The sequence below is a fragment of the Otolemur garnettii genome, unplaced genomic scaffold (assembly GCF_000181295.1).
Source record: "Otolemur garnettii isolate 467f Iridium unplaced genomic scaffold, OtoGar3 scaffold00021, whole genome shotgun sequence".
Classification (NCBI taxonomy): domain Eukaryota; kingdom Metazoa; phylum Chordata; class Mammalia; order Primates; family Galagidae; genus Otolemur; species Otolemur garnettii.
This window is the reverse complement of record NW_003852416.1, coordinates 22811951-22833863: the sequence shown is the minus strand read 5'-3', so window position 1 is coordinate 22833863 and position 21913 is coordinate 22811951. Positions and strand designations below refer to the sequence as shown.

Sequence of the window (21913 nt, the reverse complement as noted above, 5' to 3'; positions counted from 1 at the left end):
CCTCAGCCTCCCGAGTGGCTGGGACTACAGGTGCCCGCCACAACGCCCGGCTATTTTTTTTCTTGCAGTTTGGCTGGGGCTAGGTTTGGACCCACCACCCTCGGTATATAGGGCCAGCGCCCTACTCACTGAGCCACAGGCACCACCCCAAAATAGTACAGATTCTTAAGACCTTCCTCTCTCCCCGAAATTGATTTATCAGGTCTGGGACAAAATGCAAGATTGCTCACTTTTAATAAGGTATTCCAGGAGATTCTGATGCATGTATCTGAAACCACAGTCCTTTTGATGGCATTCATGAATCTGAAACATGAAGCCATGTAGATAGTCAATGAGTATCTCTGACAGGGCTGTCACAAGTGATATGGCTACTATGTTTACCTTCAGCTCCTGTCTATTTCCTTTTTATGTGTAACTGAAGCAGGAGAGAAGACTCTCTTATGTAAGAGCAACTGTTAATCTTCTATGGTTCTGTTTTCTCACTGGAAAATGTGGTCATCACCAGTGAAGTAACGTCTGGGTGAAGGTCCACACAAAAGGACCTTGGCCAACTGATAAGCAGTTTTCTTTGTTCTTTTCTGCTCTCAGAATTCTTATTGCCTTTCCCTAGCAGGAATGGCTTATAGTTATCTTTGTTATTGTCATTATTATTCTTACCAAGGACTATGGCAACTCCTGGGGAAAGACATCTTTTCAAAGATGAGAATGGGACTCTGAGAACCTTGAACAAACCAGGCCACAGGGCCTGTAAATGTGCTAAGATAATAATATGGAAACCAGTTCAGAAGGTGGCTCAAAATAAGTTGAATAAAGACTGATGTCTGAGGGGGTTAGGATAGGTTGCTCTGCTACTACTTTAAAGGGCTTGAGCAGATGAGATCCCTCAGTAATTAGTCTTTCCTTGCTCTTAGGACACTGACTGGGTGGTGGTGAAGGAGCCTGTTATCAAGGTGGCTGCCATAGATAATGGGCTGGCTTTCCCGCTGAAGCATCCTGACTCCTGGAGGGCATGTAAGTCTCAAGACCATTGCGGTTTGGTACTTCCCTTGCTTGGTCTATTTTCTCCTTGTGCTTTGGAGATAATAATACCTCTATATAGGATTGTTCTAAGAATTAATGAGATAGTGCAGTTCAGGCATGTTAGCCCAGTGGTTGATACATGGCATCTATTCCATAATGTAAGCTATTTTTCTGATTTTTGCTATATACAATTCCCATTAGAAACATAAAAGTGATTGGAAATTAAAAATATAAAGATGAGTTTTCTCATCTCTACATTCTTCTCATTCTTTCTGAGGACTGCCATTTCATAATTTATTCTATTTGTGTGTCTGTCTTTGTATTGACGTCCCTTGCCCCATTATAACTGAGAAACTTTCTACTTTCTCTAATAGTGGCTTTCACTTTTTATACCTGAATCATCTGAAGAACTATTAAAAATTGTAAGATTCTTCAGGCCTTTCCCCCTGAAATGGATTTATCAGGTCTGGGGCAAAACTCAGGATTTCACACCTTTAATAAGGTATTCCAAGAGATTCTGAGGCAGGTATCCTGAACCACAGTCCTTATGATGGCACTTGTGAACCTGAAACATGGAGAAAGACAAGGAGCGAGTCACTAGCCCCTTCTGCAGCACTCATCTGCCTTTTTAGAAGGACCACCTCAGTGTCCTGGTGGCAAGTTGTTGCTTCTAGATAAGCCTTGCATCTTGAAAGGTTGCATTAAAAAAAAAAAAAAAAAAAAGAAAGGTCGCATAATATCTGGAAAACAGCTCTGGGACTAGGCAGATCTCAGTTTGAATGCTAGTTCCTCTGCTTACTAGCTGTGTAACCTTTATGGTTAAGAGCACTTGTAAGTTTTTGTTTTTCTTTGGTACATCAGGGAAGAGTGATTTTCCCTTTGAAAGTGTCTTAATGGGTAGAGGACTCAGATCGGCAGGGGATTTTCCAATACCAGCTTTGTTTTTGGATTTTCTTCTTTTCAGATCCTTTTTACTGGGCCTGGTTGCCCCAGGCAAAAGTACCATTCTCTCAGGAGATCAAAGATCTGATTCTTCCAAAGATATCAGACCCTAACTTCGTCAAGGACTTGGAGGAGGACCTATATGAACTCTTCAAGGTTAGCCCTGGGAACATCAGTCTTATTAACCATATAAAAGTAGGAATTCCTATTGGTTTTTCTAGTTGGTCCTGACATAAGCCAAGAGAAAATGGCTAATACCCTTTTAACTTGAGTTAGCCATTGAAAAGCAAGATTTCCACATGTAGGCAGCAAAACTTGATTTGGATGGGTTGGAGAGAAATGGGCAGCTGTAGTAACTGGGTATGGTGGCATGTACTTGTAATCTCAGTTACTCAGGGTGATCACTTGACCCTGGGAATTCAAGATTGGCCTGGGCAATATAGCAAGACTCCATCTTCATAGATAGATAGATAGCAAGCAAGAAACTGATGGATCACACTGCTATGTGTCTTATGCATCATGTGGCTGCAGTGTATCCACTTGTGCTCCAATGCTCATTTTCAAATGGAGCATTGGAGCCTAAAATTTGAGCCATAGAAGAAGATACTTGCTTTCTGTTTCCCTGAGTATAAAATAAGGATTCCTTGTGTATGTGTTGGGGGGAAGTAGGGTAGTTGATTTCACCAAGCTTCATAAGCAGGTGTCCTCAAACTACGGCCCGCAGGCCACATGCCAAGGACATTTATCTGGCCCGCCAGGCCGCTGTTGCCTGTCCTGCTTAGCAGCCTACACATCCCGGGGCCTGCAGTCCGGCCCTCCAACAGTCTGAGGGACAGTGAACTGGCCCCCTATTTAAAAAGTTTGAGGACCCCTGTTCATAAGCCTCATGTATGTTTTCTTTCTTTCTTTCCTTTTTTTTTTTTTTTTTTTTGGTTGCGGTTTGAACCCGCCGGGGCTGGGTTTGAACCCGCCACCTCTGGCTTATGGGGCTGGCGCCCTACTCCTTTGAGCCACAGGTGCTGCCCAATGTATGTTTTCTTTATTAGAAAGTTTCTAGGCCAGGCGCAGTAGCTCAGGCCTATAATCCGAGCACTCTGTGAGGCTGAGGCAGGTAGATTGCCTGAGCTCAGGAGTTCAAGACCAGCCTGAGCAAGAATGAGACCGCGTCTCTAAAAATAGCTGGGCGTTGTGGCAGGCACCTGTAGTCCTGGCTACTTGGGAGGCTGAGGCAAGAGAATCACTTGAGCCCAAGAGTTTGAGGTTGCTGTGAGCTCTGACACTACAGCACTCTACCAAGGGCAACATAGTGAGACTCTGTCTCAAAAAAAAAAGAAAAGAAAAGAAATTTTCTAATTGGGGGAGAAAATAGGTTACTGTTAGGCATTCACACAGGTCCCATCTCCTTCTGTCCCTCTTTTGCAGAAAGATCCTGGTTTTGACAGGGGCCAGTTCCATAAGCAGATTGCTGTTATGCGAGGACAGGTAAGCCTCTGACATCTTCCAAGTATCTTTTTGGCATCTTTCTGGAAGGATTACATGTTCATGTTAAGCAAATAATATATTTGATTGGTGAAGCACTTACTATATGCTTATCTCTGTGCATCTGCTGGATAATTAAGTCACTGGTAAATAAATCAGTCCTCCTTGTCAAGTTGCTCAAGCAGGCTGTATATTATGGTTGTTAAAATCTGGGCTCTACAGTAAGACTATACTACTTACAAACTGTGTGGCTTTGGACAAGAGCTTCTGTTTTCTTGTTTATAAAACAGGATAGTAGTAATACTTTGCTCACGTCAGAGGATTGCATGAAATAATGCATATTAAGTATTTAGTAAAACACAATGCCTGCACTTAGGTATTGACTATAATTTTAATTTTGTTGTTACAAGTACACGTTATACTATTCCTTCTCTTTCCCCTTTACCTTCAATAGGAACTAAAGAAACCCAGGGCAGTGTCAATCTTCCAAAGCATAGTAAAGAATGTGCTTGGAAAATGGATGTAAAACTCTGTAGGGCACTAGTATTGTGCTTATCACTTTGAAGTCTTAGAGCTGGGATAATGTAGGGGTTAAGGACACAAACTATAGTCAGAGTGCTTTACGTTTGAAACATGGCTTTGCCATTTACTACCTGTGAGGTCTTGGGCAAATTGCTTAACCTCCTCTTTTCTTTATTATCCCCATTTGTAATGTGGGATTGATAATAATACCTGCTATAGGGTTATTGTGAGAGAAATGATTTGAAATAGTTGGAACTGTACTTAGCATAACAAATACTTAGTTCACCCTGGCCTTTATGATTATGATTTCATATACAGAAATGTCCACTTCTTACATCTTTAAAGGACAAGAGGGTCTCCCAGCCACAGTTATACATTTACTTTTTCCTACCATATAGCTGAAGGCTTGTGGTGAGAGCACCTCTTAGGTTTGCTGAGCCCATTTTTCCTGGAAATGAGATGAACAGAGGTTATAAGAGCTATAGTTATTATAGCTGTCTGACTACCAGGAATGTTGTGTTCTTATGTTTCCCAAATGGGAATGTAGGGTGCAATTAAGCTGGTGGATATTTTGGAAACCTTAAAAGCCACATGATGTATTCTGCTATTATGGAATTCAGCATGAAGGAATATAAACTTGATTCTGTACTGTATGTAGGCTGTGGCTCTGTCCATATTGCACTATTTTCTCTAATTCCTTCCCAACTCAGTCTCTTGTCAACACCATGGCATCCTTCTCCCATTATACCTGGTTAGAGCCAATATCCAGGGTAGCAAAAGGTAAGGGAGATTGGGGGAGTGCAATTTCATCTTTCTTTCCATTTTGTACTCTTCATGTCTTCAGAGGGGCTTTTGGCATCTTATAACCTAGAGTACCTGCCTCCTAACGCCTAAAGTTTCCATGAGCATCGAGTTCCTCACAACTATCAGATAGCCAGTGTATCATTCACATTCTTAACTTGTCTACCATTAGTACACCAAAGTAAAATAAGCCTCTGCCCTACAGAAATCTGACATAGCACTGGGAAAAGAGATCATAAACCTATCCACCTAGTTGAGCCGTAATGACAGTGTCCTGAACTGAAAGGGGAAAGTGAAGAGGCCCCAGAGGAACAGAGTCAGGTGAGAGACCTTGTTACTCAACAGAAAGGCTTCTAACCAGGAGTTAGAGAAAGAATTTAGCATCTAAGAGAAAGCCTCTTTAAAATAATGTTTTCAAAGATGTTACTTATTCTGTGGCATTCATTATGTGCCTGCAACATTTTTGTCTTCAACTTTTTAATTTGAAAATTTTCAAACCTCAGTAAAGTTGAAAGAATGGCACCTTTTTCCTAGTTCCATGACCACATTGCTTTATCTCATGTCTCCATATTATCCATCCATCTGAATAATATCTATCTCCATATATCTATGTAGTTTCTCTTTCCTTAGATATATAGTTTTTTCCGCCAAAGCTTTTGGAAGTAATTTGTAAACAATTTGATATTTCATCCCACATAGTCCAGGATGCACAAGAGAAGACTTCCAACCCCCAAAACCAAAGGAAGACTAGCCAGAGCAGGTTTAGAATCCTCTGTTTCTGAAGTTGGGTGATAGTCTGGATCATCCAGTTCCAAATCCATGTGCATTTCCTTTCTGTTTTCCACCCTGATGTTGTGTTAAAGGTTAATTGAAGTAATATAGGATTCTGACAAGGACCAAAACAATTATGTAAAAAAGGAATTAATTACCAGTAGAAGACTGTACTTTCAGGGATCATTTCTATACTTCCTTAATTACTATTAGGATCCATTTCTGACTTTTGACCTCTGGTATAGGTGTATTGCTGCCTCTATAGGCAGCATTTGGGGGACCAGAGGATCTCTGTGGCTTGAGGGCTGTGTGCCTGTGTAATTCGAGGGTACAGTCTAGCTACCCTCCCATGTGTCTATGGTCTGGCCATGAAAGCGTCAACATCTAGTGGTTTAAAGAAAATAGGACAACTTCAGCTTTTGTACTGTCCTACCAGAGAAGATAAATGGTGGTGATTCTAATTTTGTCAAAGTAGAAAAAATATATCCCCATGGACACATATCTGAAATATCTATAAATTACTGACAAAGATGATGAAGAACTAAATGCACTGTGGTATTCTGGATGGATCCTAGAACAGATCCTTTTCCATTACTGGAAAAGCTAATGAAATCTTAATTATGGAGTTGAGTTAGTAATAATGTATCAATGATAATTTCTTAGTTTTGATAAATGGTTATGTAAGATGCTAAAAGTAGGACTTGGCACATTGTATACTAGAATTGTTTGTACTGGCTTTGCAGCTTTTCTATAAATCTAAAATTATTCCAAAGTAAACATTTTACTTATTTACCTATTTATTTTATAATAGAATACTTACTTTTTTTTTTAAATTGAGGATACAGATTGCATTTGTTAGGTAAAGTCCCTCTTCTAATTGTGTCCCCTCCACAACATTGTCTCCATTAAGTAGAAACACTCCCATTCCCCTCCCTCCTTCTATCTCCCCACTCCCTTGTTCCTCTGCCCCCCACTTTGAATTGAGTTTTTCTCTTATGTGGGTGTGTAATAGATTGTCTATTGGCTTCATATTAGAATTGAGTACATTGGATTCTTGCTTCTCCATTCTTTTTTTTTTTTTTTTGAGACAGAGCCTCAAGCTGTCCCCCTGGGTAGAGTGCCCTGGCATCACAGCTCACAGCAACCTCCAACTCCTGGGCTCAAGCGAGTCTCCTGCCTCCGCCTCCCAAGTAGCTGGGACCACAGGCGCCCGCCACAACGCCCGGCTATTTTTTGGTTGCAGCCGTCATTGTTGTTTGGCAGGTCCAGGCTGGGGATTCGAACCCGTCACCTTAGGTGCACGTGGCTGGCGCCTTAGCCAGTTGAGCTATAGGCGCCGAGCCTGCTTCTCCATTCTTATACTTTACTAAGAAGTAACACCACCCAGGTTAACACAAAAGATGTAAAGTCTCCAGCTTTTTTAATGATTGAATAGTGTTCTATGGTATACGTATACCATAGCTTGTTAATCCATTCCTGGGTTGGTGGGCATTTAGGTTGTTTCCACATTTTGGCGACTGTAAATTGAGCTGCGATAAACAGTCTAGTGCAGGTGTCCTCAAACTACATGCGGCCTGCTGAGGACATTTATCCAGCCTGCTGGGTGTTTTTGTAGCCGCTGCCTGTCCTGCTTAGCAGCCGACTTGGCCCGGGGCCCGCAGTCCAGCCCTCCAACGGTCTGAGGGACAGTGAACTGGCCCCTTGTTTAAAAAGTTTGAGGACCCCTAGTAGTGCACTGGTTCTCAACCTTCCTAATGCTGGGACCCTTTAATATAGTTTCTCATGTTGTGGTGACCCCCAACCATAAAATTATTTTCATTGCTACTTCTGTAAGTAATAACTGTAATTTTGCTACTGTTATGAATTGTAACTATCTGATATGCAGGATGTATTTTCATTGTTACAAAGGGGTCACCACCCACAGGTTGAGAACTGCTGGTCTAGTGCAAATGTCCTTATAATAAAATGATGTTTTTTTCTTCTGGATAGGTGCCTAGTAGTGGATTATAGTTTCAGGATTCTCCAGACTTCCTTCCAAAAAGGTTGAATTAGTTTGTAGTCCCAATTTTATTTTATTTTTCTGAGACAGAGTCTCACTCTGTTGCCCTCGGTAGAGTGTCATGGCATCATAGCTCACAGCAACCTCAAACTCTTGGGCTCAAAGGATCCTCTTGCCTCAGCCTCTCCTGAGCAGCTGGGATTACAGGCATCTGCCAAAAGGCCTACCTAGTTTTTTGTATTTTTAGTAGAGATAGAGGCTCACCCTTGCTTAGGCTGAGCTCAGGCGATCCTCCTGCCTCAGCCTTTCAGAGTGCTGGGATTACAGGTGTGAGCTACCATGCCTGGCCTCCCTTATATGATTAACTAATTTAATTTATATTATTTTCACCATTAGTAATAATACTGCATTATATTTTTTGAAACTAAAGGTTTAAAACATATACGTGATTGTTTCCTTAAAAATAAAATTCTGAGTCAGAAAGTCTGTTCTTTTTTATGCTTTGTCAACTTGCCAATCTAAAAGACTGTCCCACAGCTGGGCGCAGTGGCTCACAGCTGTAATTCTAGCATTCTGGGAGGCCAAGGTGGGTGGATTGAGCTCACAACCAGCCTGAGCAAAAGTGAGACCCCGTCTCTACTAAAAATAGAAAAACTGAGGCAAGAAGATTGCTTGAGCTCACAAGTTTGAGGTTGCTGTGAGCTATGACACCTCGGCATTCTACCCAGGGTGACAGCTTGAGACTCTGTCTCAAAAAAAAAAAAAAGGAGGGTGGCGCCTATGGCTCAGTGAGTAGGGCGCCGGCCCTATATACCAAGGGTGTTGGGTTCAAGCCCCGCTCCAGCCAAACTGCAACAAAAAAAAGAAAAAACGACTGTCCCACATCCCAGCCCCCCACACCATGGAGGAGAGTATCTGTTTCTTTGAACTCTCTGCCACTGTGAGTTGTCATCTTCTGTATCTTTACTAACTGGAAGGGCAAAGAATAGGAGGTATTTGTTTTCTTTTGTATCTTACAAATCACTGGAGAGGTTTTCATTTTCTGTTATTATCCATTTCTACTTTTGTAAATAGCCTATTTATATGATTTCACCATTGGCGTGGTTTCTTTTTTTAATTGACATCTAGGAGCATTCTATCTACTGGTCTCCCTTTAGAGGCAGACCTGAAATGCATAGGCCTCTCCTTCACCCATATCCTTTTTCCCACTGCAGATCCTAAATCTGACCCAGGCCCTGAAAGACAACAAGAGTCCCCTGCACCTCGTCCAGATGCCACCTGTGATTGTTGAGACGGCCCGTTCCCACCAGCGGTCTACTAGCGAGTCCTACACACAGAGCTTTCAAAGTCGGAAGCCCTTCTTTTCATGGTGGTAGCCTGAGAGGCAGGCAAAGAAAATATCGTCTGAGACTGGTGGGAAGAAGCCTGGAGAGTGGGGTGCAAGAAATGCCAGAGAGTAGGGCCATTAAGAGCTCTTTCTCTCTGCTCACCACCCCCTCAGGGCTTTCCCACCCACAGGGAGAAGCACAATCAGGGACATTGAGTGCTCCTGGGCCCTTCTCAGTGCAGGAGGGAGTGAGAGCATCTCCCTTCCAGCATCTCCTGGTGGCAGGCTGGGAAAGTCCCTTCCCTTCCTGACACCCTGCTCTGTTGCAATTCCCTATTATATTCTGCATCAGAAAACAAACAAACAAACAAATCTTAATGCTTGTAGCAGAACCCCAGGTCCTCTCATGTCAGAAACTTTTAATCCAGGCCTAAATTTGCATAGACCCAGATATTTGGGTGCCTTCCAGTTGCTCACTTCCATGAACCAAGGCTGTGATTTGCAGTGCTGGGACAGACAGAAGCCACACCTTTCCTTTGGGATTTTTGCCAAGCCTTCTTCCCCTTCTCCTCCCATCAGAGCTGTAGGCTGGCCACAAGCTTCCACACAGTTCTCATGGCAGGGAGGCTTTTGCTCTATACCTCTCAGCAGTTCTGTACATGATCATACAGAACCTCTGTGCTCTCTGCCCTGTTGCAGTTTGCCTGTCACTGAAGCAGAGAGAGGAGGAGCGAGTCTTAGCATTTATATTTCAATAGGAAATTGACTCCCAGCATGTAAAAGTGATCCACATGGCCTAAGTTTATGCCAGGAGCTATAACTTGCTTCCTGAGTTCTTGGTCCAGTCCTCTAATTTGTTCCTATTGTTTTAAATATTTTTTTTTTCCCAACTCTCTTAACTTAGGAGTTCAGTTCAGGTTCTAGAGTTGGTCTCTGTGAGGGATCTGGAGTAAGCTTGGCTCAGAAGAGGACAGGATAAGAAGTCTTTGGACTTCTTTATATGCTACCACTGCTGCTTGGTGGCAATAGGATGTGTATCCTGCCTCCTACTTGACGGCTTCCCTTTACTCCCCGACTTCTTGTTCTTAGCCGGTTTCTCCATGGCTTCTTGAGAAAGATAGGGCCCAAAGGAGACAGGCTGTCCCTCAGTGCCTGCCCAGTTCAGTGTGCATCGTCTCGCTTCCGTTTGTCTTTCCCCTCAGCTTTTCCCCTTGCTAGGTATTCAAGCCCTTTCTACACCAAAGCAAAGAATGGCCTCAGGAGGGAGTAAAAAGGGTGCCATATGTGGCTAAGGGACCGCTGTGTTCACGCCTTATGCTACTGGATACTTAAAGGTTCTGGCACCTTGCGATTGGTCAATCAGCCTTGGAAAGAAACTATCGTGAAGGTCTGACAAACAACCAAAGAAAGGGTGTGAGGACTGTGGCTGTGGGTCTTCTGCTTGCCTGGCTCCTGCTGTCCAAGAGGCAGAACAGAGATGTGCAGCCCTTTTGTCAACTGGCCAGGTTGGTCCCCTTCTGGTCCAGCTGTTTGGAGCCAGCTTGTTTTGGGCTTCCACCCACCTGACAGGAGGAATCTCTGAGAGCTGGATGTGTAAGTCCTGTGGGCAAAGGCACAGCTCTCCCACCTGCGCCAGCCCTGACAATCCCATCCAGCTGACTTGGACTCTGGCTTTGGGAACCATGTTTGAGAATACACGGCTCCTGACTGCAGGAGCCAGAAGGGGACGCACGTGTGTGTAGCTTCACACAGACTTGTTGGTAAAGCTCCCTGCCTGGTATTCAGGAGAGCCTGAGGAGTCTAAAGAGGAGCCTGGCTGCCTCACCCACTACGCCAAATCTGCACATTGTCCTGATCCAGACCAGCTCTGTAATCAGAAGGTAAATTGGGTCCAATGAAGAGGGAGCTGGTCCTGGGCCCTGGGGGCTAGAGTTCAGGGCATCCTTTCCTGGCCTGTCTCTACTGTCTCTCAAAACCTGCCTGTGCTCAGGTTGCCTTGAATGTAGACTTTGGGAGTGCCAGGAACTCATGGAACGGCTGTCCCTCTGCCAGCCACAGGCCCTGTCCCTGGCATCAGGGAATAGCGGCTGGGCTGTGAGCGTGCTGCTGCCCTCTGTGTTGTCCTAATGCACTGTAGAAATTGTACGTAATGTATTTAAATCAATGCAAATGTATGAATAACAAATCCAATTCTGACCCTTTTTTGGTCCAGTTTCTTTAGGGAAAGGAAGATAAAGGTAGAATATAGTTTTAAGGACGAGGAAGCCAGTGTTTCTGTGGAGTTGCTGAGACATGGTTCCTGGGGCCCATTCCTCTCTTGTAGAGGAAGCCACAAGTTCTCATTTCCAAAGTCCTATGCTCACAAAGCCAAAAGTACTTTCATAACTCATTTGCCATCAAAACTTGACTTGAACATACACTGATATGAAGGTATTAGTAATCATTATGTATCCCTCTTAGAATATTTGTTGCAGAAATATTAATCTGTTTTCTGAGATGGTCTTTACTAGGGATTATAAGTAATTTCCCTGCTTCCTAAAAGGCAAAAAAATTCTGATAGCGAAATTATCCAGCTCCAAGGGTTTGGGGATAAGAAATCCCCACTTAGTGAGTGGCTTCTCTCTTGGCCACTAGAGGGCAACCCTCCACTGTGTGTGCATCATTGCACGCTTGGATCCCACTCCTTTGAGCGATGGGTCATCAAGTGGGCAAGGTGGAAGAATGCTAATATGCAAGAGTTGGCTGCCTCTAAAGTACAACTAGACCAGTAGGAAAATCCCTTACCTCAAGTGATTTCCAGGCCACAGGAAACCTAGGATAGTGCAGGTGGCTTAAAATGATTGGTCCAGCTGTTCCCCAACACAGCATGGTTGGCCTGTAAGGGTGAAGAAGCCATCTGAGGAGCTGGCACCCCCTGGTGTGACTGCAGATTCAGCCAATAAAGGACCCAGTGCCCACCATGCAGGGCTTCCCATAACGGACTCCCACCTTTCTCTTCTCCTCTGGCTCAGGACTGCTGTAGAGACCCTCCCGTCTCTCCCTCAGTCCCGTAACCCCTGGAAAAGGAGCTGGAACCTGCAACACAGGGGCCGTAAGGTATGGGGGTGAAAAGCAAAGAGGCCAGCTCTGATTCTCCTTACTGGGAACACTCCTCCCTTTCCCCCCCCAGCTCCAGTCTGTTTCAGGATTCTCCCCTTCTGTGACAGACTCACACCGTTATTGATGCAATTGCTTTTATTTGCCACTTAAACACTACAGTTTCCCTGTGCTGGCTTGATGGTGTGGGGGCATGGGACCAGCTGTGGGACCATGGGTTACAGTAGTAGCAGCAGAGCAGTAGCAGCAGTGGTGAGGTGCTGTGTCCGAGCGCTCGGCACTTGACTCCTGGGGGAATTTCATGCAGCCCAGGTATAGTGTTGCATTGGGAAAGGCTGAGGCAGGAACAGACGCTGTTATTCATTCTGTTGATGAATGAGTCCCATATAACAGCCTGGTGGAAGCCTCCAGTGCTGTTCCAAACTGAGCAAGCCAGTGGCGGTGGTCTCTCCTTTTTATATACCCACGTGAGGATGCCTGCCTTAAGTCTCTTCCGCCTTCACTTCCCCAGGCCTTTTGGTGAAAGTGCCTTTGATTTCTGGCCTTCTCCCTGGATCAGTGTCTGATTTGGTGGAGGTAGTTTGTGGGGCCTGGCTTCCTCCAGTTCCGGCGGATCCTAGCACTTGTCCTCCGGGTATGCAGATACTGCTCACTGGAAGCTGTCTCCGTGGCACTACTCTGTGGGTCGCCCAATGCAGAGGGGGACTCCGGGATTCTGTAGGGAACAAGTGTGTGAGAAGCCAACACCGATGGGGAGGACAGAACGGGGACTTCAAGAGATTTTGGTCATAGTGGACTATAAATGCACTACTCAGGGCAAAGAGTAGACCAGGGTTCTGGTCTTGTCTCTTCCCCCTGAAGAGCTTTGTGACTAGGCAGAGTGCTCAGATTTCTCTGCTGTTAGGAGAGGTGGATTAGATCAGGGCGTGCAACACTCAACATTTCTCCTGTATTCATGGAAGATGTTGCTAATCAGTCATAACAGGAAACCAGTGTTTTTAGCAATGACTAATCAAGTGGAGTTAGCTATTGCCGGACCTGATGACTTCAGGCCATTTGAGTCTGTTGTTGTGGTTTTGGCCCCGAGAGGAGGCAGCAGAGGAATACAACTCAGATTGTAACCCACAGTAACTGCTGAGCCCACGTGGTTCAGCTCCTTATTCCTGTACAGACAGTGACCTGGGCAAAGAGTTAGCTGACTAGGGAGATCAGAGAGAGATGCTACCTCAGGATAAAGTCTCTCAACAATTTTTAACCCATGATGCCTCTATAGTACATTCTGATGCTATATTCTCTGTAATCTCATAGCCAAGATTTTAACCAGGCTTACTTTTGAATGTTACTACAACAGATAAACAGAATATTTTCCTCTTTCAAACAATACTCCCTCCTACCTGGCTGAGAATCACTGTAAAATGAGGTGATACTTCTAGGATCCAAGCACCCCTTCCCATGGGAGTTTACAGGGTCAGACATGACTCCAGCAACCTCAAGTGCCAACAAAGTGGTGGCACTGTGAAGATGTTATAACCCTAATGGCAGGCACTTTACAGTGAGGCCCAGTAGCTAGCTAGCTTCAGGTCACACACACAGCTAGGACATCGTAGAACAGGGATCCCAGGGCACTCCTTCCCTCTGTGCTCCCATCCCAGGAACCTACCTGAGCCGGCTGCAGTGGTGTAGTGAACGGCCCAGGGGTTTCTGCCGTGGGGGCCTCTTCCTGCGCAGCCTCTTCAGGGCCTCTGCCACACGGTGGTCTCCTGCACACTCCCAGATGATCTGTGCGCGTTCCTCAGCCAGCTGGTCCCCACTACGCTGAAACAAGCCTTGGATCTGCAGCAGCTCGGCGTCCTGGAAGATATTGGCTGAGGCCTGCTTGCGGCCCCGGGCCTCAGTCGGGGCCTGCCAGGGTGGCGGCTCGCTCACCACAGAGGCTGGGGTGCCCATCGTGGGTGTTCTGAGCACAGAAAGCATGGAGACATCAGCAGCATGACAGGCTCTTGCCAATCCTAGGAGTCCTGACTAATGCAAGGGCTTCTGGTGTTTATTCTCTAGGAGCCAGACTGCGGCAGGTCTCTCACCTTAAAATCTTTAAGTGCTTATGCGTAAGATTTACCTCACAACTTGTGATGTAAAAATTATTGTATGTCCTCATTTTACAGACGAAGTACAACTAAGAGAGGCTAAGTTTACTTGCTGGTGGTCACAAAGTCATATGTAAGTGCACAGGAGTGAAACCCAGGTTTATCTGGCTCTAAAGTCCACACAGACACTAGGTTGCCCAGCAGCAGCTCAAAGCTTTCAGCACTTAACATGTATCAGGCACCACTATAAGAGCTTTATTCACACATGAGCCCTAGCAGGTTGGTATGTCTGTCTTCCTGTCACAGATGAGGAGTCAGAAAGGTTAAGTCATCCACGGTTATGCTGGGACTAGAACCCAGATCTCTGATGCTAAGGGCCACACACTGTAGCACAGACATAGGACAGGAGATGGGACAGGAATGGGACAGGTTGGAGTCCCACTTCTCTCTGCCTACACCACTTACTGCCCAGGTGGCCCTCCATGCCTCAGCTGCTTCCTATGTAAAATCACACTGTATAGGATTTACATGAAGATGAGCATTTAGAACAGTGCTCAGAGTTCTACTCTACTTTTCATGTACCTTTGTATGTGGGGATTGCCAGGTGTGGTGGCTCACACCTGTAATCCCAGCACTTGGGAGGCCAAGGTGGGTGGATTGCCTGAGGTCACAGGTTTGAGACCAGCTTGAGCAGAGCAAGACCCCATCTCTAAAAATAGCCTGTGCCAGACACCTGTAGTCCCAGCTACTTGGGAGGCTGAGGCAAGAGAATCACTTGAGTACAAGAGTTTGGGGTTGCTGTGAGCTGTGATGCCACAGAACTCTACCAAGTATGACAAAGTGAGACTCTCTCCAAAAGAAAAAAAAAAGACCTTAGGGATGAACCAAACCAAATAATTTACCAAACACAATATGAGATAGACCATTCAGATCTAACCATAGTCCAAAGGCCCTACAGAGAGACATTGGTACAGAAGAGGCTACATGGGTGACAATATTAAGGGCAGAGGCTGTAATTTACAAGAAAGTTCAATAGCAGTTAGGCTCTGTGTCAATATCTCCCATCATATACAGGAAATGAACATTATCTCCCTTGACTGTAGATAGTACACTTTGAATAATACAAGTTTAACAAACTCACCCACCTTATCCTTGTTTCTGGTAGAGCCTGGAGACAAGGGCCGAGGACATTAGTGTTAACACAGAATTGGGTTTGAGTCCTAGTTCTGCCTCCTAGTTCTTCCTAGCTGTGTGTTCTTAGGCAAGTAATTCAACTTCTATAAGCCTATTTCCTTGACTGTAAAATGAGGGTAATAATTTGCACATGCCCACTTTTCAGGATTATAGAAAGTGTATCAGTAAGCCTTGTATATCAGTCACCCACTAAGAGTTTTAGTCAGCCATCAGTATCTGTGGAGTTTGTATCCAAGGATTCAACCAACTGTGCATTAATAATATTGGAGGGGTAAATAATAATGAAAGTAATACAATAATAAAAAAGCACACAATAAAATATCAATAATCTTCATTTACATAGGTATAAAGAAAAAAAAATTAAAGAATGAAAATTTAGTATAATAATTGTTTCCACAGCATTACATTGTATTAAGTATTAGAAGTAATCTCAGAGATCAAATATGTGGGAAGATGTACACAGGTTATATGCAAATATTAATGCCATTTTATATAAGGGACTTGAGCAACCCAGGAGGCTCCTGGAAGAAATCCTTTACAGATATTGAGACCTGCAAATGCTAATGCTTCTCTTCGTAGTACGCGGGTCTGGGGTATGATGTGAAACCTCCTTTCCTCCCATCTGGGTGGCCAGAGCCAGCTGAGGATGGGGCGTCTGCTTCCTAACCTCTCCCAGCCCCAGGCACAGTGAAGAGGTAGGGGAAGCAGGTCCTGTTTCTTCCCAGGACCTGCTGCCTGAGTCAGACCTCATTCCGCAACTAGCTACAGAGAGAGACAACTGTCAACCAGATCACAGCTTCAAAAGGGGGAAAGGATAGTTAAAATATATGTAATGCAAACAGTTCACATGCTCACTGTAAAAGAGGCAAACAGTACAGAACCTTATAAGTGAGAACATTTCCAATTTCTTATCCTTAATCCACTTGCAGAAGTAACCCTTACCCTAACCTGCCTTTTGTTCTCTAGGGAGTGAGTCATATCTCCACCCCATTCAGACTCCTGAGGTAGGTTCCCTCCCTTTACCTCAGTAGTCACCCTTATTATTTCAGTAATTTCCACACTCACCCTGGCCCAGTTTCTGGGCCTTCTATCATAAGTACCACATTTTCTTTTCTAAAGATTTAATAACCAAAATAAACCCATAGAAAACTTACAGATAAATGGACTTCATAAAAATTGGACTTTTAATCTGGAATTTTAAAATCTGCCTCTCCTTAGGCATTATTATGGGAACCCAATTAAAACCCAGTGTGTGTGGTAATTAAGCCCCCAGAGCTGGATGATATATATAAACATACCGTGACAGGAAGATAACAGTCACCAAGGAACACTTTGAGGTTGATGAAGAGAAATAAAAGCTAACTACAGGATGTTTATTCTGTACCAGGCAATATATATATATGACACCATTTAATCCTCAAAACAATCTAGGAATTAGATACTGTTATCCTCATCCCGTTTCTCAGAGGAGCAAAGGGAGGTAGGCACAGATGTGAGTTATCAGTGGCTCAGCTGAAGCTAGAGCCTGTTCTTTCAACAGCAGCCAGGTTTTTAAGCTCTTCAGCTGGCTTCACCACCAAGCACTTCACAGCACACTTCATTACTCCCACCTCATTCCCAAAGCCCACTGATAGAAAGGGAAAGACAATGAATTATCCCACCTGGTAGAGGCAGGCATGGAGCTATGGAATTTATTTCAGTCTATTCGCTGGCATCAGGGCTGTTTCCTGGGTGATAGCCACCCCAACCATGAAGCCTCGGCAGTCTAAAGAAGATCCCTGACTTCCACAAAAGAAATCTAGAATCACAACCCAGCCCAACACAGCACACAGAACCCTGGCTTATGAGTCAGAGGACTGGGATCAAACCTTAGTTCTGCCACTTACTGGCCCGAGGGTGGGGGTGGGGCTCAGGCAATTCACATCACCCGGGTGAGCTAGTTCTCCTCTTATTGCTGTAAGAACAGGCTGATGCTGGTGGTCTCTGAGAGCCTGTAGCAGTGCCGGGAGTCCGATTCCATGCTGAGCTAAGTCTGTAGGGAAGGAGGAATGGGGCTGCTTGTCTGCCAGCGCCTAGGGGTCCTCAAACTTTTTAAATAGGGGGCCAGTTCACTGTCAGACCGTTAGAGGGCCGGACTACGGGCCCTGGGACAAGTTGGCTGCTAAGCAGGATAGGCAGCGGCGGCAAAAACACCCACTGGGCCGAATAAATGTCCTAGGCGGGCTGCATGTGGCCCACAGGCCATAGTTTGAGGACCCCTGGGCCTAGGGGCTGCACGTATGGACAGGTTTAACTGGGTTCTAGGAAACTCCCCAACTAGTAGCACCTTTTCTCTTTACTCCTCAATCTCCTCTGGAGGTCAGATGCTGTTTTGCTGTAGTGGGCTGTGGGGTTGGGATCTGGCAGAAAACAGAACTCAAAAAAAGGGTGGCACCTCTGGCTCAATGAGTAGGGTACCAGCTCCATATACCAAGGGTTGTGAGTTTGAGCCCAGCCCCGGCCAAACTGCAACGAAAAATGGCCAGGCATTGTGGCAGGCGCCTGTAGTCCCAGCTACTCGGGAGGCTGAGGCAAGAGGATCACCTTGGAGTTGGAGGTTGCTGTGAGCTGTGACACCATGGCACTCTACTGAGGGCAATAAAGTGAGATCTATCTCTTAAAAAAAGAAAAAAAAAAAAGAACTCACTGCTTTAAAACTCCCTAGCGACCTAAGCTAGTTATGGCCAAACTTGAGGAGATTCATAGGCTGGTCTGGGGTGGCAGAAGTGATGATTTCCTTTCTTTCAGACTCAGGCAACCTCACAAACCCAGAGAAACAATCATCAGTGGCAGCAGCTGCCCCAGGAAGGAAATGGCTTGGAGCTGATTTCCAGGCAGTCCCAGCAACCTCTGCCAGGGCTACACGGCCTTGACCCCATAGTCTCCAACTAGCTTCATTACAAACACACACACTAACAAGAAACCATCTAGGAGCGTCTGAGCCTCCAGCTGGGGGACTTGGCCCCTCACTCTTGGCTCTGCCTTCCACCCTGGGCTTCAAACAGCAGAGCAAGGCTAGGGAAAAAAATTGGTGGGTTCCAGATATGATTAGATAATAAGCTTTGGGAAAACTGTTGAAGTGGTGAATCAGAACACTTTTTTTCTTTTTTGAGACGGTCTTGCTCTTGCCCGAGCTAAAGTGTAATGGCATTGTCATAGTTCACTACAACCTCAAATTCCTGGGCTCTAGTGATCCTCCTGCATCATCCTCCAAAGTAGCTGAGACTACAGGCCTGTACCACCATGTCCAGCTAATTCACACTTTTATTATCAGAAGAAACTCTTCCGGTTTCATTCAGTGTGTTCTGTAGTTACTTTTCCTCTCATTTCCTGGACAAGAACTTAATCCAGAAAAGTCAGTATACACTTGAACAATGGCACTTTTTAAAACTGGAAAATGAAACCAGTGGGGCTATTAAAAGATTACAAATGGATCTTTTATTTCAGAATTATTCAGAAGAAAACATAGGTCTGTGCACAAATAAGTAAAAACTAATTGAAAAGTACTTCAGTTTAACACAAACTGGGTTAAAAATGAACCCCCAAAGTTTAAATACCAAGTGTTGAAAATTACAAAGTTCTGGGCGGCACCTGTGGCTCAAAAGAGTAGGGTGCCAGCCCCCTATACCAGAGGTAGAAGTAGTGGGTTCAAACCCGGCCCTGCCAAAAACTGCACAAAAAAAAAAAAAAAAAGAAGATTACAAAGTTCAACCTGTTTTGAAATAGGCAGTAAGTGAAGAACTGTAAATCTCTAACAAAGAAATATACTGTATTTAAAAAATGACTCACCCTTCTAAGTCTATAAATACAGTGCACAATTAAACTCTCTTTGTAATATATGAAGCTCAGTTCAGACAGCTACTGTAGGTATCTCACTGTAGTCTCAGGGAGGTGCAGGTAATCATGAGAAAACACTTAGGTGAGCTGACAACTCCTGGGTCCTCACACAGCACGTCCCCTCTGAAGAACCCAGGTGAAGGCAATCTTTAATCAGAGGCCAAGGGACTCTTAGGAAAAAATAATTAGAAACTCTGGCCCAAGGCCCAAATTACACTTGGGGCCCTCGGCTGTTACCCTGAATGGACACGCCACTGCACAACAGCCAAAATCTGTGGCTCCTAAGTGGGAAGTCCAGTCCAAATGGCTATGTGGGTTCCCCCCCACCTCACAAGGCCTAGCCTCAGTCATGTTGACCTCCAAATCTGTGCTCCAAGAGGCAGAGAAGGAACTCAGGCCTTTCCCCAGACCAATTCTCAGATATGAACAGGATATAAACTACTATTAGGTCTAGGAATAATTGTTCAAGAGTTAAAGAACCCCAAATTCTGGCTGTGCCACTAATAACTGAGTAACTTTGGACAAATCTCAATTTTTTCCTGCCTCAGTTTGCTCATCAAAGTGGTGAGAATAAATAACCCTTAATGGAAAAAGAGAGATGAAGCATTTGAGAACATTCATCCTAGTAACTGGCATAAGACACACATTCCATGTATGTTGGCTGAATGAATGAATGATGTTAAGAGAAAGGCTGTTTAACTACCAGAGACTATAGATTCATTGTCATTTTCATCTTCACGGTGAGGAATTCCTCCTAAAGGGACCTTTACTCTAGGGAGAAGGCAAAGGTAGATGGATTCATCTATGTATTTTCAAATCATAGTTTGTGATTAAAATCAAGCACAGAACAAGGCACTTTCCATTAGTTCTCTTCACTAACCCTTAAAACGGTGTTATTGTCACACCCATTTTACAGATGCGAAAGCTGAGCTCAAAGTAACTCGCCCCAAGTTACTTAACCTACAGTTGGTAGGTGCTGGAGGCTGGGATATGAACGCAGGTAGCCTGACGCCAGGGCCATGCTCTCAACCACTGTTATTTCTGTTCCTGCCAGAAAGCTGACGAGGTCTTCTGGGGCCCAGGAGACTCTGAAACCTCTCAGAGCCAGCTGTCTGCTTCTGAGGGTTTTGCAAGGCCCAGGGATCCAAAGTCAGTTCTTTGAAGCCAGCCTGGGTGCCCTCTACACTCAACCACTCTGTGGGGAATTTAGGGCGGATACTCATCCTACTGAAAGGCAGCCGCGACAGGCATCAAATTGGGATAGGAGCAAGTTAAAATGCGTCCACCCCAAATCTTCCACGGCTTTTCGGAAAGGCGGGCGCAGCTCTAGCTTCCTGCTGCGAAGGCGCTCACAAGAACCAGGCGTCGTTCACCGGCAGCACAAGAGCTTGGGAGAGACTATCCTGGCCCAGGCCACACAGCGACATGTCCAGCACGGGTCACCCCCGGGACTCAGACGTGACCGCTTCGCAGAAAGACGGGCCACTAAGTGAATATGGGGGATTCGCGTCCCGATGGCACCCTAGTTCCGACTGTCCGCCCACGGGCTCCCACTACAACGCGGTGCCAGGCCGCCGACCTACGTACCTGGTTGCCCAAGACGGGCCGCACGCAGCCCGCGCAGGTCCGGGCCACCTAGGTCCCAGCCACAGTTCCCTGGAGAACGCGCTCCCCAGCCCCGGAACAGCCAATCCTTGGCCCTAGACTTGGTGAGAGCTCCGAGGGAGCCTTCCAAAATCGAACGCGAAGACTCCGTGAGCCAATCAGCTGCAGCAGAGTGGGAGGGGCGTGCCTTTCCCCGCCCACTGCCCTCTGCCGGCCTCCAAAACCCAGCGCGAAGATTCCCTGAGTCCAATCAGAGGCGGAGCAGCGGCGACGGGGCGTGTCCGTCTGGACTCCTTCCCTCCACCCTCGAAGCCCTCGCGCGGCGCCCTAGGCGCCCCCTTCGTTGACGTCAGTCCCCAGAGCCAGCGCGGTTTCGCGGGCGCGAGAGAGGGCGGGGCTGCATTCCTGCCCCAGGTAGCGGCGGCGGCTGGCCCTGCCGGGTACACGTGACGGGTGCCACTGTTCCTGGGCCCGAGGCCAGCGAGCACGCGGCTGAGTTCCGTGCTGAACGTGGCCCTCTACAGATCCTTAAACTCACCTCCCAGCTCACTTGCGTTCTGGCTCCAGCTTTAGGGAGACGAGGGGGCAGTCAATTCTACGGTGAGACCTTGGGCTTCAAAGTCAGAAATGTCATTAGTAAAAGAATTGTCATAGGCTTGAATCGGATCAGCTGTGCTACTTAGGGCACGTTACCTAAACAAGGACGTATTTAATAATTTGTATTTATTCGACAAACATTCATTAGTGACTGACCTTGCTGTCTGGGGTTCCTTGATGGGTAGTAGACAAGAGTGACAAAGACGGGGGTGGCACCCGTGGCTCAAAGGAGTAGGGCGCTGGCCCCATATGCTGGAGGTGGCGGGTTCAAACCCAGCCCTGGCCAGAAACTAAAAAAAAAAAAAAAAAAGAGTGACAAAGACTACTATAGCCCTTTCCCTCAGGGATTTTCTAGCCTAATGAAAGGAGAAAGACGTTAAAGAACCTAAAACATTTGATTTAATGATCAGCGTTATGGATGTGAAAGGGTAAATATGGAGGCATTTAAGCTCTCTCTGGGAGGTGCTGGTAGGCTGAAGAAGGAACATTAAAGCCAAGATAGGAAGATGTTGAAGTTAGTAGAATGATGAGGAGTGGGTCTGGAAGGCATGTTTAAGGGAAGAGCATGTACTAGGACCAGAAGGCTCCTAAGAAATGAGA

General features: G+C 45.6%; 2 protein-coding genes across 3 annotated transcripts in view; one reads left to right on the top strand and one right to left on the bottom strand.

Moving 5' to 3' along the window:
- The window catches only part of PI4K2A (phosphatidylinositol 4-kinase type 2 alpha), a 60665-nt gene extending 49603 nt beyond the window's left edge, over window positions 1-11062 (top strand). Inside the window, exons 6-9 of the mRNA XM_003787293.3 lie at window positions 912-1011; window positions 1985-2118; window positions 3385-3444; window positions 8749-11062. Of these exons, the coding sequence (XP_003787341.1) occupies window positions 912-1011; window positions 1985-2118; window positions 3385-3444; window positions 8749-8910 (456 nt within the window). The 3' untranslated portion in view covers window positions 8911-11062. The remainder of the gene's footprint in view (window positions 1-911; window positions 1012-1984; window positions 2119-3384; window positions 3445-8748) is intronic.
- A 1018-nt stretch (window positions 11063-12080) lies between these two features.
- On the bottom strand, window positions 12081-20821 carry AVPI1 (arginine vasopressin induced 1). Of its 2 annotated transcripts, XM_023511738.1 has the most exons (4): window positions 20699-20821; window positions 17122-17267; window positions 13618-13914; window positions 12081-12672 (listed from the first exon to the last, which is right to left on the bottom strand). In XM_023511738.1, the coding sequence occupies exons 3-4, from the start codon at window positions 13902-13904 to the stop codon at window positions 12513-12515; spliced, it is 447 nt and encodes a 148-aa protein (XP_023367506.1). In that variant the 5' UTR covers window positions 13905-13914; window positions 17122-17267; window positions 20699-20821; the 3' UTR covers window positions 12081-12512. The 2 variants fall into 2 exon arrangements, with proteins under 2 accessions (XP_023367506.1, XP_023367505.1); XM_023511737.1 differs by lacking the exons at window positions 17122-17267; window positions 20699-20821 and having other exon boundaries at window positions 13618-14707.
- Window positions 20822-21913: the final 1092 nt, after the last annotated feature.

Excerpts from the sequence above, each read along its gene's own strand:
- AVPI1 (XM_023511737.1), bottom strand. The coding sequence starts at position 13,931 with ATGCTTTCTGTGCTCAGAACACCCACGATGGGCACCCCAGCCTCTGTG. Across the intron at positions 12,673-13,617 it reads CACCACTGCAGCCGGCTCAG|AATCCCGGAGTCCCCCTCTG; the intron begins GTAGGTTCCTGG and ends TGTTCCCTACAG.